Below are 15,475 nucleotides of genomic sequence, written 5' to 3'. Positions count from 1 at the left end.
CAATAACTACTTAAATTACTCTTCACTATGTTAATCGAAGCTATCTTCGTTTAATTGCTTTTATTTGCAAATTTAAGAAAGCTAGGGTTTGTCGAAAATTTACCTCTAATTAGCCCACCTTGAATTGCTGTGCTAAGGACCTTAATTTCCTTCAATCAATGAACAATTGCAGTCCTTTCGATGAAGATAAGTTTCTGAAAGTTAATTTTTTTTTTTTTTAATTGTTACTTTGTTTCATAAAAATGGCGAAACTTATGTTTTTTTTGGGGGAAAACCGTTGGAGAAGAAAGACTTTAGGGAGGGAAATAGAATAGGTTCACCGGTTTAAGGGGTAACCTGTAAAAAGGATCGTTAATGGAAGATAGGGGGAATAGGTGGGATTGTTTCTGGATTTTAGAAAGGTGGGATTGTTTGTGGAAGACCACCTAAAGGTGGGATTATTAGTTTACAATTTTCCTAAAAAATAAACTATCTTATACGAAGTATTTCATAGAACATTTTTTGTTGTATTATGGAACATTGGCACGTGAGTTGGATTTCAATCGTTGACCAAAATTTTTCTGCATTGACCCAACCATGACCTTTAACTAAATAAAATATACTTCGTATATCCTTTTTTTCCCCACACAATTTCCCTCCAACTATTACTTACTTTTTTCTCCCACTCTCTCTCTAATTCACCTAAATTATATAGAATATTTGCCAATTCTCAAATTAAATAATCAGAATTAGAAGGAATAAAACAATTCAAATAAGTTTAAATAAAATAAATTTAGATAGAGTAAGTTTAAACAAAAATTATCTCATATGACTATATAAGTACAAAATTGAATGATGTTATAATAAGTTCATTACTCCGTATACTCCGTAAAATATAAATGACCTAACAGAATTGCCCTGAATTTGACCCAACTCATACCTAAAGGCTAAATCCGACTTGGAGGTTAAATTGACCTATGCCTAGACTACATACTGAAGTAGTGTCTAAATCCAACCCAAATATGGGCCAATTAAATTCACAGCTCTAGCTCTAGGCCAAATCGGAAGAAAAAGAAAAAAAAATACCGAAATCGCTCTATAATAAACCTGAATTCTACCAATTGGTTGTTGGTATAGTATTGATTGAGACTGGGACTATACTTAATAGGGACTCTAGAGAGAATCCATATTCGATCCCCGCAACAACAATCAAAAGAGGATTGAAATTTAATTATTTAAAATTAATTTTCGAATCCGAATTAGTCTAAAGGATGAATTGGGTAGAACACCCAAAAAAAAAAAAAAAAAAATGAATTCTCTCTGTATCTCCCCCAGTCCCACCTCTCCACCATTTTATCTTGTTGTCTTGTACTCTTGTATATAGTATACTCTTGTATGCTTACGGAATAATTGGGAAATTACAGTAAACTAGTACTCCATATCCATAACTAGCTAGATACCCATGACCTTAACCTTAGCTCTTGAATCCAGCTTCCTTCATAGAAACTGCAATTTTCCAGTACCCTTTACAAATAATTCAAACAAAAATTCCAGAAAATTAAATTTTCCAATAATCTTTGCCCAATTTCCCAATCCAAAGGTATCACCTTTCTCTCTCTTTTTCTCTCCTTCGCAAATTTCAATTTTATCCCTGTTTTATTATGTGTATGTTTTTCAAATTTGGGCAGTGTAATCAAGAATTGTTGGTGGTGGTGGGTGGCGGAGCTGCCGGAATTTATGGCGCAATTTGGGCAAAGACTGTCGCACCCAAACTCAATGTTATTGTCATTGAGAAAGGACAACCATTATCTAAGGTACCACCACTTTTAACTCTCTTTCCTTTTTTGCTGATAAACTTTCTGGGTTTTGTATGAATGCTATATATGTTTGCAAAAAGATTTGATTTACAGTAATTAGTTTGGAATTTTTAAGGGTATTTATTCATTTTGCATTATAATGTCTTAGTATATAATATTTGTAACAATTTGACTTTAGAGTAATTCATGCATAAACTTTGATCACATTTTCTTACAAAGATATGACAATTACATATTACTTTGTAATATGTTGTTGGATTAGTTTGTATAGATGAGAATAAATAGTTAAAGAAGGGCTTTGTAATTGAGACAATTTTTTTTTTGTAGGAAGAACAAGTAGGAATGGAGAGAGTACATGCTCTTGAGGGTTCGAACAATTTCTGTATAAATTGCTTAAATAAAAAATAATTCCCTCTTTGCGTTGGTTTAAGAACTTTTTCCCAAAATACTGTCCACGCAGGCTTGGTAATAATTTTAAATATACTTTTTAATCAGTAAAACTGCTAATGACAATAGCGGTTTATATATAATAAAACTGCAATTGTCATCTGCAGCTTAACCTTCAAAACGAAGCATTATTGTTTTTAATTTATGTGGGCAAGCAACATGTAAAACAACCGCAAATGGCATTTGCGGTTTTAATATGCCAATATGCCAAAGTCAAATGTGTCAGTAATGCTTATTTAGTTCGTAATACGGAGTAGAACCACAAACTGTAATTGTGGTTCTTACCTAAAAACCACTAACGATGATTGCGGTTCAATGTTAAGAACTGCTATTGGCATTGGTGGTTCTTCATTGAACCAAAATTTTTTAAAAAAATAAATCATATCCGATCTTACGTGGACATTACTACGGGAATTATTTTTCAAAACGGCGCAAAGTGGGAATTAGTTTTGATTTTAGCAATTTTTAAGGAAATCGTGCTGAGAAACCCGGTAGTGTCTCCTTGATTTGCTTGAGTAGTTTTGGTGGTCTAAAGGGTAATTTGGCATAACTAGTTGTAGTTTCTGTAGCACTTAGCTATTTTCATGCTTGTTAGTTGATAAAGTGTCAGCTGTTAGAGCCTTAGAGCTTAGTTGTCAAAGTAGGATTTTAATCCATTTTATATCCTGGAAACTAATTATGGTAGATTTTGCGAAACATTAGCTTATGGTAGATTTTGCGAAACATTAGCTTAAATAGTAGTTTAGGTTGTGTAGTGATAAAATAACTAGCCTACCATTGTAACCTTGCATAGAAATGGCGATGTTAGAAATTGTAAATTAGCTTGCTTGAATAGGGATGCGATAGGGAAAAAGTAGAGGTGCTAACAGGTACTTAAAAGGACCTCTAAACTATTGTTGGATTCTGTGAATGGGACAACTAAAGGGACTAATAAGTGGAACTTAGGCCCTGTTTGATTCACCTTAATTTTGCTGAATTGAAATTATTTTTACTGAACTGAACTTATTTTTACTGAACTGAACTTAATTTTACTGAACTGAAATTATTTTTACTGAACTTAAATTATTTTTACTGAACTGAAATTATTTTTACTGATTTTCTATTGTAATTCTTCTTTAAGAAAACTGAATTTTACTGAACTGAACTTATTTTTACTGAACTGAAATTATTTTTATTGAACTGAAATTAATTTTACTGAACTGAACTTATTTTTACTGAACTGAAATTATTTTTACTTAATATTATTTTTTTAAGGTGAAGAGAACAGGGCCTTAATCCAAAAAGCATTTTGATCTAAGAGAAATATAACTCAATATGATCTTGAACCAATTTGGATTCGAGAATTAAGGCATAGATTTGACCAAGAGCCGTAATTCCATATTGGCCTCTACTCGATTATCATTAGACAAGTGAAATTGGCTATGAAATACCATACAAACTCACATATGACTAATATATGGTGATGCTTCGAGTTAAGTAATCCAAATTGCAGGAACTTCAAGCAATAACCTTACAAGCCAATATACAATAAATTTTCATAGTAATACAAGGATGAAATTAATAACACCCTACATCATGAAAGTTAGGATGCTCAATAACAATTAGAAATGAAAGAAGGATTTACTCATGGATTTAAATATTGAATATATAGATAGCCCTTATAAATTATACCTTTCCTGCCTATAGTCCTTGGGTGAAAACTCAAACTTTTGAATGGAACTTGAAATTGTCTTGAGTACAGTATTTGATTTATGAAGTGATTTGTTTACTATGAGAGCATAAAGCTTTTTCATTTTGGAAATCATGCCACATGACCGTAGATTGACCCCTGTAAATAAGTTTAAATGAGAAAATGATCTGGCCATTGAAATAAGCTTAAAACAGCACTACAAAGGCTTCATTACATTGACTGCCTTGAGGAGGCAGTCTGTAGATCCTGCCAGCGCTTTGAGCTTGCACTGGAGCTAGTTGCCTGGCTGCTGCTTGTTTTTTTAATTTAATTTTCCTTTTGCTTAATATTTCTGGCTGTGTGTTAATTGACGGCTTGTGGACCTAATTGTATTTGGGCTAGCTAAAGTTGTAAGCTTATTTTCTTTCTGATCATGGATGGGTTTTAGGCAATCTTCCGCCCTTCCGGTCTATTTTTCAGGCTCAGACCATTTAGATCACTTGCATTGTCCAATTATAGGGTGCTATAATCGGGGATTATGTGTCTTCTTGTAGCTTTTGTGAAACACTACCCCAAAAGCTAATAGCTGGTGTTCATCACTACTTTTCTGAATATTGATATTTCAAATTAATTCATTGAGAATATAATGCTACCTTTATCTGAGGAGTTGTCAATCATTATTTTTTTTTTTTTTTTTGGTTTATTTCTTCTGTGGTGAATTGGTGACATCCAATCTCTTTCTGGGCTTATGTAATCTACGCATAATGCAGGTAAAAATATCTGGAGGAGGTAGATGCAACGTGACCAATGGACATTGCCCTGACAATGTGGTAAGTGCAGCATAAGAGCTTTGGCATTACGGTAGCCTACTTGTGGTAACATCCACGATTTCACCCAATCAAATAATGATATTTTTAAAGTTTGTTGTGTCTCACCATGCTTTCGTAGTTGCACACTTTCAAAAGGATAGATGTAATTTGTACTAAAATTATGAAAATTTATTTGAATTTTATTCATTTGCATTACCATTGGAATTACTACTACTACTACTATAACAACCAAGAAATCAACAATAATTATAATTATGTGTAGTTTATGAAAAATAATGGTTCATTCAATCTTCTTGCTAATATACTTCTTAAAATTATTTTTATTGGCTTCAATTCATCATTGTGAATCATTAATTGTTATTGCAGATTATGGCGGAACAATACCCTAGAGGAAACAAAGAGTTAAAGGGATCTTTCTTTAGCATGCATAGTCCACTTGATACTATGTCCTGGTTTACAAGTCATGGGGTCAAACTCAAGGTCATCTATATGTTCTAAATCCTTCATTATTCTTTCTTCATATTTTTTGTCTTCTATCACAAAAGTAATGTATTGTTATTCTGTGGTCTTTCTATGCATATGTACGGAGCTAAAATCTTTTACATTTGTATTACCATCAGACGGAAAGTGATGGTCGGGTATTTCCGGTCAGTAATAGCTCAACTTCAATTATTGATTGCTTAATGACTGAAGCAAGAAAAATTGGAGGTATTTATCAATTTACCTTATGCCATTATATTGTTGTTTATCGATTTCTTAAAAGTTTTATGTAAAGAACTTTGAAACGGTGCAGTGATATATGTTTAAAGAGTAGGTGCACAATGTATAAAAAAATTTAAGAAAGCAGTGGTTTGTATTTCTATACATCTGTCTGACTTGTCTCAGATTCTCATAGCATGGTTGGAGAAAGAGTGCATTTTTACCCCTGTCTCCTGCTCATAATTACATGTATATTGGGAATTTATAGAATACTGTATGCTGATACCTCACATTTTTTACTCCATTGTCCCTAAATAAAAGCCCTTTTTTTCCTAGGAGCATAGTTTTAGACTTCTAGGAGAGGTGTTGTGGCAAGGTATACTTGATTAAAGTTGAATATGAAGATAGGGAGAACAGTTTATTGTGGGATGGAATCGCCTTTCCTTCTTGAGAAAATGTAAGGGGTTAGAGGTGTTCGGTTGATTAAAAGTGTATAGAAAAAGTAGTGGTTATGGACCCTACAAAAATGAAAATGTGTTTTTATTTTGTTTTGTTGGGACAAGAATTTTGTGAGAAATGAAGCTTTAAGATAGACGGAGGGAGTACTATTTTCTCACGTGAAATGTAAAGCTTACTCTGATTGATCAATTCTCTAGAAAGAACTTAAATGATGTCAAATGACTAAATAACTATGAAATTATGCTAGGAATTAGCTCTCAAACAGTAAGCAAGCAAGCTAATTAGATAGAAAAGGATAGCTAAGAGGGATAAGTTGTATTATCAAACTGATTGTTCAACAATACAATGCCTTCAACAATATTCAACATGATAATTATTCCTCCTAATGAGGTCTATTTATAGAAAAAGTCTCACAACTAACTCTAACTTATTCCTCAAGACACTACTAATAGGCTATGACTAATGTGCCCCTCCCTCACATACTGATTCCTTGCAAATTACTCTTGTGGCATTGTAGTAGAATTACTAAGATTCGGGAAGTCACTAATGATTCGTTTGCTGATACAGAAGACTTGAAATGCTTTAGAATTTTGAGATGGCAATTTGGGCTACAATGACGATCACTTTATCAGTAATTTAGCATTTGATTGTTATTTGATTCTCAGCTAAAAGTGTAATGGGAAGGTTCATTTTTGATACCTTAAGGTGTGTGCCTCAGTGGTTAGTTCTTCTTTGCCTTTCCTTAAGGCTGAGTGTCCGAAAAACCTGGATAAAATATTGCAAGTATCATCTCCTTTCCGAATACTCTGATTCACAAAACAACAGTCCTTTCCTTCATCTATTCTTCATGTTGTTTACATAGTCTAAGTGCACCCTTTGAGTTTTTCCATAGCACTAAATGCTTTTGCTGTACTGCAAATTGTTTTAATGCTTCACTCTTTGCAGTGTCGGTGCAGACAGGAAAAACTGTGACTTCTGCGACTAGCAAAGCTACTGGGAAGTTTGATCTCGGGATCGTGATGCGCAGTTCTTCAACCGCTGATCTTGTTGAAACTGATTATCTGTTAATTGCCACTGGAAGTAGCAAGCAGGTTGTTTGAGCTTTAAGATTGTTTTATTCATGAACCTGATATTATAAAGTATGCAATGTTACTACAATTTTTCACAGGGTTATGGTCTTGCAGGTCAGCTTGGCCATACGATTATAGATCCTGTCCCTAGTCTCTTCACCTTCAAGATCAAAGACTCTAATTTGGCTGAACTATCGGGTGTATGACATCTCCACCATCCTCCTTTTTGATTTACAACCATTTTCAGCTACTCATATAACTTAACCTGTTTCAGTGATGCTGTTATATACTTATATGTCACCATCACTCAGTTTTTGTATTATGTTTGTTCGAAACCTTCCCTACATTAATATTCTACAAATTAAATAACACTCTTGTGTCTGTCTATCTGTCTGTCTTGTGGATGTTTAGGTAGCTTTTTCCAAGGTAAAAGCAAGATTGAAACTGGATAACAGCCGACGAAACATACCACAGCTTACACAGGCATGCATGACTATATTATGGTGATGTCCTTCAATATTCTTAATACATATAAATTAACTCATCATGTTGATTGTAGGTTGGACCAATGCTTGTTACTCACTGGGGGCTCAGTGGTCCTGCAATTCTTCGGTTGTCTGCCTGGTCAGCTCGTGATCTATACGGCTCAAATTACAAAGGTAATAATATCTTTGAACAGTCTGTTTGCACACTCTGACTAAATTATCTGTGTCTGACATAATCTTATGTATTTAGGGACACTTATCTTGGACTTTGCACCGGATATTCTTAAAGAAGGAGTGAAGTCAATCCTCTTAAAGCAGAAGAAGAATTTTGCAGTAATTAACTTTCCTTCTTAGAGCTTCATTAGGATAGGGATCTCCTGCTGTTGTAAATTTTGATTCCTGATCTGTAGTAGGTACCCTTTCTACCCCAAAAATAAGATAGGGAGGAAGGGAGCATCAGAACATGATATACTTGCCCTAGAAATGAAATAAAATATTCAATTTGACTAAAAAATACTACTTGGTGCTATTAAGGTAAAAGAAAACATGACTGTAGTCATGAATCTATTTCCTCTAATGCTGTAGAAAGCTCTTTCATGATGCTGTTTACAAATGTGGTGTTTATTTGGCATACAGGCAATTTAATATTCTTAATTATTGTTTACTAGTGATCGCTCATAATATTGAGTGATTTGACCACTTTGTTATATACACTTTGCTATTTCTATGAGCATGACGTCATTGTTCTGTTGAAATGTTGATATATTCAGAAGCAAAAAGTGGTCAATTCAAGCCCTTCAGAGTTTAATCTTGTCAAGAGATTTTGGAGATATTTGCTCAAACGTGAGGTAGACAGTAGTTCTTTTGTTCTACCACTATTACATACGAAGTATTTTTTAACTTTTGTTTTTTAAACTACTTCATTCTATCTAGGGTTTTGTTGAAGATATCTTATGGGCTTCCATTTCTAGTGATGCATTGCTTTCTATTACCTCCCTACTAAAACAGTGTCCATTTGAAGTGACAGGAAAGGTACGAGCACCCCCTCCTGCTTCGCGCTCTTTAAATATTATTAGTTCTGTTTTTGTATATTTATGGGGTGTCAAAATTTGTGACGTGGTTTTTGCTTAAGGGCCAATTTAAAGATGAATTTGTCACTGCTGGAGGTATCCCCTTGAGTGAGGTACTCTCACTTCTCCCTTAATTTCCGTCCCTGTCATTTTCTTTCTATCTCTAATATTGAATTTAACCTGCACTATCCCCCTTTGAAGATTTCATTGAAGACGATGGAGAGCAAAATGTTTTCCAACTTATTTTTTGCAGGAGAGGTAATCACTAATCATGCTTTGTAATGTATTTTCTCAGGCATACCATAATAACAGCCGAAGTTATGTATATGGGCCTTATGGCATGAACTTTAAAAGGCATTCTATGTTTGCATTTTGCAGTTTCAGTAGTTGGCTCTATTTCCCTAGTAGCTTCTTGAAGTAAATCTGGCCTATGTTGTTTGATATTGCTGCATTCATACTAGAAAAGTGCTTCCCTTCTTTGTTCTTGAATGTTGTTCGGAACATGAGAAGATCTTGCAGGTGTTCACCCTGTAATTGTGAAGACTCTTGGCACTACACCACAATAAATTTAGTAACCCATTGTTTTGGTCAATATCTTTTTGAGAGAAGTGGAAATGTGTGTTGAGGTTTGAGGTCATTGAAGGCTGGGGCAGATGTATTTTTAAAGAGATCTAAATTTCTTATGTTTTGCAGATATTGAACGTTGATGGGATAACTGGTGGATTTAATTTTCAGGTATCCATCTTAATTCTTTTTTGCTTTCTCTTTCGTTTCTGGTGGAAATTTTCTTAGTATAATTCTCCCTTAATCAACCTAATAAAGACTAAGCAAACAATTCCAAGTATAAAACCTGCAAGTCAATATCATTTTGCCAAAAGTCACTATCCGGAACTTGGTCTCTGATATTTATAAAAGTTGTCATTTTGCTTTATAGGGCCGGTTAGTTGATAAGCATGTGATTAATTCTTGTTTCTAGCAATATGCATTGTTCCTAATTTCCTATTCTAAGCTTTGTTATGTATGCCTATACAATTCCCTATATGTTGGTTCAATTTATTTGATACTGTTTTCCTTTTCATTTGTCACTTAATGAGATAATCTAAATTCTAACAAGCTTATGGTAACAAAGGAGGGAATGACACATGCATCTTCTCTCTCATAATGTTATAGACTTTAAGGTCTAAGTTCAAACACACAAGTTCAGAAAAAAAAAAATAATAATAATAAATAAATAAATAAAGGTTCAAATACTTTTATATTAGTTCAGATTAGTTCATTCAAGTTCTGATAAGTCAATATAAATATAATTGAAGAGAGAATACAATCATAGGTGTTAATTGAATCTTTGTTCTTTGTCTTTAACTTTTTGCCTAATTGTTTTGCATCTTGGAAATACAACAGTCTACTTCGAACTTATCTTCGATAATGTACGCTTTGATTTCTTTTTTGTTACTGTTGCAACTCCTTGCAAGGCTGTTTGATTGATGCTCATGCAATTGGGAAATTACCATAGTTCTAGCAAGTACTCCGCTGTTCTGTTTAGGCTCCCTGTATACCTCCATCATACTTGGATGCAGGCTCATATGCTTATAGATTGAATAACAACTTTTGCAGAATGCGTGGACGGGGGGTTACATTGCTGGTACAAGCATTGGGGATTTAGCAGCATCCAGCAGACGGAGCACTTAAGGTGCAGATATTATTACGACATTGTCCCTTTATGCAGCTAGTGCTACAAGCCTGCAACTGCCTTCTAATTTCTAAGCCAGGACTAAGTCATGTACATGCTAACTAGAATGCACAAAAGTTAAAACTGAGGGCGTTTGGGCTTGTCCACCTATTATGTATAGCCTCGAAGTTGTATGCAGAGTGTTGTGAAATAAAAGGGATATAAAACTAGAGAGGGTGTGATAACTGAGATTAGACACTAGCATATGTTGGTAAAATAAAAAAATATTTGTGATTGGATTGAATCTTTTATACAACATTACTCTTTGTGGCTCTTTACATTCCAAAATAATACGAGTACGAAGTAATGCTATTCTATCACAAATACATCGTAGTTCCAATTGACTGTTGGGTCGATGCTCGAACCCATCGCCCACCACCATCAATGAACTCCACCCCCTAATTTCAAGGTTAAGGGTCTGTTCTGATTGACTGAACTCAGCTGAACTGAATTAAACTGAACTTATTAATTAGTGATTTTTAACTACGGATTAGTGATCTTTGATTATTTATTACTATACATATGTGTATATACAAATGTACATATTAAAATATTTACGAAAAATATACTATATAATTATAAAATTTATGGAAAATATATTAAAAACTTAAAACCTCTAAACATTTTAAACACATATACTTTTTAATTAAAAAATAAAATAGTATTATGACAAAAGAATACAAAACACTTACATGTATCTAACCCATTTAAACAAATTTACAAAAAATATTTTTTTTTTTAAAAAAAAAAAAAAAAAAAAAAAAAAAAAGAACACGAAAAGCTAACAGAGGTAACGGCCCAACAGTCCAACACCCTAACCCACTCTCTTTAATGTTTTAATTAATACATGTATTCTAACTAGTATCTAACCCCAAATTATTATTATTATTATTATTATTATTATTATTTACTTATTGATTATTATTATTATTGTTGTTGTTGTTGTTATCGTCGTCGTCGTTGTAATAAGAGTTTAAAAGAATGAAATTTGGTTTTATATCATTAGCAATATCATTAAACATAAATTAAGATTTGAACTGAAGTGAACTGAATTTCCACAGAAGAAAACAAGCCCTAACTGGAACATAAGGGGCGGGTGAGAGCTTTGGATTTCTCCTCAAATTTAATTAAAACATGTATCCAGAATTTAAAGTCATTTTTGCCTTCACATATATTGGTAGTTTGGAAATCAAGGTTGACAAGAAATGAGACATAAAGAATCTGAGGCATGTAGGCTTTAATTGATCTTAAGGTTCATCCTGTGATTGTTGACCCTATTATTGCGGCTTTTTGCAAAGGGGTTTAAGCAAGGCTTACTCTTCCTTCCTTACTAAGATAGCTAAGAGGTTTCAATCAATCAAGTGTCCTTATCTTGTTATTAAGCTATAAATCCGATAATTAATTGATTTCGAGTTGAACTATTGGCTTAGCAAAGCCGCTTGAAAAATGAAAGTCTCTCTCCAAGAATTATCGGCAAAACTGACTTTTACACAAACAATACCCGCAATGCAATAAACCAGATTTAAATTAACCTGGCCTAACTCCACTTGAATTAAATTGACCCGATAATCAATATTTCTAATAATGATTATTTTATTAAAATAAATAAATTGACAATATAATCTCCAAAATGACTCGAACCTAGCCCCAAACTCAAAATCAACCCAAACAAGTCTTATCCGAAAATGAACCATCCCTTTGCTAGCGGGTCACTTAGCTCTTAGGGTACATAAATTAAATTACAGTCACTCTATGCATAGGAGTGTACTTAAGGCGTAAGGCAATGTGCCGTCAATTGTAAGACAAATATTCTCTCAATGAAAGAAAATTGACATAATATATATTAAGGCATGTAAGAAGTTGCATTGACTAACAGTTATACAGAAGATACAAATGCATGAATAAACACGCAATAAAGCTATTTAAAACTGTTAATTAAGGTGGTCCATCCACATCATTAAGCACAGAGATTATGAATGGGACCATATGTTTACTCATTACTTAACACTAATTATATGATTTCTATCTTATTAGCTGACCTATTATTCGTCTTAAAATATTGCCTTACCTACTCATCTACTCCGTACAATAATCCTTTTTTATGGACTACTTTCTGATTAATTTTGTATGCAAAGTTTATCAATTCATCTTCAAAGATATTGTTATTTATAAACGTGGTGCACTTGTACTTTGCTAGATTTTGCATACATTATAACATTAAGAAAAAAAAAAGTAAAAAGTGGTTGCTTGATCTTACTATGTTAGCCAAAGCTTGAAAAACCCCATATTTTTATTGGATCAATTTTTGCACAAAATAAAATTTCTTTCATTTAGGGATAGCTTGATAGAATTTTGACTGTTTGTACATGAGGAAAAAAATTACGTAGAGATTTAAAAGTCTTATTGTGTAAATCTTAATTTGATAACATATTTTTATAGTTAATTGCGGAATTTTATTATTAGGTACTGAGTAGAAATTATGATTTGTTCGAGTATGATTACTTATGTTATAGTATGATCATGTATGATTTTAATAATATTAAATTAAATAATAAATTTTCTCGGTTAAAGTAAAGAAAACATAACCTAAAAGAAGTTATTCGCACTTCAAACTTTATATGTCTACGAGTCTATCAATCTATGGCTTTCATATTCCGGCCATGAAAAACTTTATTTCTATGTGATTGTTTGGGAAAGAGGTTTGAACTTTGGAAGTAAAATTAAATGAACGATTTGGCTTGTCCAAACCTCTATTAATAAGAATGTATGGTTGAGACTTATGAATGTTATGATCATAGAATTAAATAAAATATTATGTATAAAAGACTAATTAAGAAAAAAATGATTGGAAGAGCTTTTTGCAAGAGGTGTTAATCAAATTTACTACCCTTTAATCCTTTATTAAAGGATTTGCCTAACTCGCAATAATAATTACAAAAGAATTTTATTGCTACAATAGTGGAAGACCATCTATCAAATTTAGGAGCAATTCCAGTAATGTCGTCACTTCTCACTTATTATTAATTAATTATGGTAATAATAAAATTATGCAAAATAAGTATGTCTTAGGGTCTGTTCTCATTGGCTGAACTGAACTGAACTGAGCTGAACTGAACTGAACTGAATATTTTATAAGAGAAGGAAATTAAGAGTTGAACTGAAATGAACTGAATTTCAACCTAAGAGAACAAACCAATCAGAATTTAATATGTATAAAATACTTCGTAGGAAATCTATAATATAATTGCAGAGTCAGTGAATGAGTAGCCTCTAAAACCTCATCCCTCAACTCTCATGCATTTAGTTTTTTTTTGTTTTTGTTTTTTTTTTAAAGATAAAAATAACTACCAATCTCACTCTTTTTTTTTTATTTATTTTTTATTTTTTTAAATCAATAAGTACCCATTCACTATTTCCTTTTTGTTTTTTTTTCAAGGGACTACTAATAACATTTCACTTTGTTTATTTTTTTTTGGTACGTAGTATAACATATGACATGCATTAGCACAAGTATACAATTCTTTTATCAACAATTCACTATAACACTCAAAATCCCCAACATTTCATTTTTCTTAAACACTACGTACTAACATTTCACTATGTTTTATGAGTATTTTTTTTGGTACATAGTATAATATATGTCATGCATTAGCACGAGTATACATTTCCTTTATCAACAATTCACTATAATACTCTAAATAACAATCCCCAACCCTTCAATTATGCATTTTTTTAGGGACTACCCCTCCAAACATTTTCCACATCTTTAATCATCAAAAAAAAAAAGTACAACACATTTTTGTGCAACTGGCCTCAGCAAATAACTACTTGCAAGTTGCAACAGAACAATGTTCTAGAGCAAGACAGTAACTCATATGACACTAACCGAGTAACACGAGTAGCCCCTATAACACTAAACGGGTAACCTCCTTTGAAAAAGTAAACCCCATAATAGCAAAGCATAGAATATCATATTTCAGCATAGCATAACAAGTGTCAGTACATTATTAATAAGATTATTAATACTCAATACAACATAGCTAATTAGGGTTCAATAGAACCGACCAATCCAAAATCGACCATTATAAACTCAAGTCTAAATTACAACATCAAAATCAACTTTTCATATTTTAAATATATTTTTTCTTATATATCCCGTGCATTCTGCACGGTAACACTCTAGTAAAAACTAAATTAAAAGTGGAATACATTCAATATGGACAGATTTTTTTTTTTAAACACCCAAAATAACATATGGGACTAACAAACTGAAACGGAAAGCGTAGAAAATATTACAAAAACAGCTAATACGTGACTACTTGTAGCATAAATCATGCACTCTTACGTAGAATTTGTAAATAAATACTTGTAAAAAGCTGAGATGGTCCATATATACATAAAGTTATACGGAGTAGTTATGTTTGAAAAGGAATAATTAGTGATAATGGATCACCAATTAATAGCTGACTCGCTCTTTCGTAATGTTTTCTTCGTTGAAATGGTATAAATATATATATCATCTATCATGCATGCATATATGCAGCTGTGGTATCGTAGATGAAATATGCTACGAAGTATATAATGAAAATTGATACGAAGTATTAAATATCAAAATCATAAATAAGCACTAGTCCACCAAATTAAATGAATAGTTATTTACTGGTGATAGGGTAATATCAATAAGGATACAAATGTAATTGTGTGACATTCTTGTTTAATATACTTCATATATGTGTGGGCGTGTGGCACGCATAATACAAAGTATGTATACAAAAATTGATGTTACACAATTACTCCCTCCGTTTTTAAATACTTGCTTCATTTCTATTTTTTGCACTATTCATTTGTCCTACTTTGACTAATGTTTGTGATTTACGCATAAGAAAAAATATAGTTTTGTGGGTACTTGTTGGAATCATCTTAATGAATAGATTATTAATTTTCAAAAATATAGTCTTGTGGGTACTTATTGGAATCATCTTAATGAATAGATTATTAATTTTCAGTTGTTAGAATTTATACTTATGGATAATTAAAGATATTAGTGATCAAAGATTAGTATCGGCATGCGTGTCCAAGAGAAATGAATCAAGTATTTAAAAACGGAGGGAGTATTTATTAACAATGAGTAGTGCTGTCAAATTTCAAACCAAAACCGTTTAACTGCCCGAAACCGACCGACCCAAATGAGAACCGAACCGATTAAAACCCGATTTTTTTT

At 32.5% G+C, this 15,475-nt stretch overlaps 1 protein-coding gene across 1 annotated transcript; it reads left to right on the top strand.

Annotated features, from left to right (window-relative positions):
- Window positions 1–780: 780 nt before the first annotated feature.
- Window positions 781–10,528, top strand: LOC110735214 (uncharacterized protein YtfP-like). The gene is made up of 16 exons (XM_021915397.1): window positions 781–1,579; window positions 1,668–1,793; window positions 4,683–4,742; window positions 5,109–5,222; window positions 5,363–5,450; window positions 6,846–6,991; window positions 7,069–7,170; window positions 7,382–7,453; window positions 7,530–7,629; window positions 7,706–7,788; window positions 8,226–8,303; window positions 8,389–8,487; window positions 8,588–8,638; window positions 8,727–8,783; window positions 9,219–9,260; window positions 10,140–10,528. Exons 1-16 carry the CDS (start codon window positions 1,442–1,444, stop codon window positions 10,212–10,214), a joined length of 1,431 nt encoding a protein of 476 aa, XP_021771089.1. The 5' UTR covers window positions 781–1,441; the 3' UTR covers window positions 10,215–10,528.
- Window positions 10,529–15,475: the final 4,947 nt, after the last annotated feature.

This window comes from Chenopodium quinoa, unplaced genomic scaffold, assembly GCF_001683475.1.
Source record: "Chenopodium quinoa cultivar QQ74 unplaced genomic scaffold, ASM168347v1, whole genome shotgun sequence".
Lineage (NCBI taxonomy): Eukaryota > Viridiplantae > Streptophyta > Magnoliopsida > Caryophyllales > Amaranthaceae > Chenopodium > Chenopodium quinoa.
This window is presented reverse-complemented; position numbering and strand designations above follow the sequence as displayed.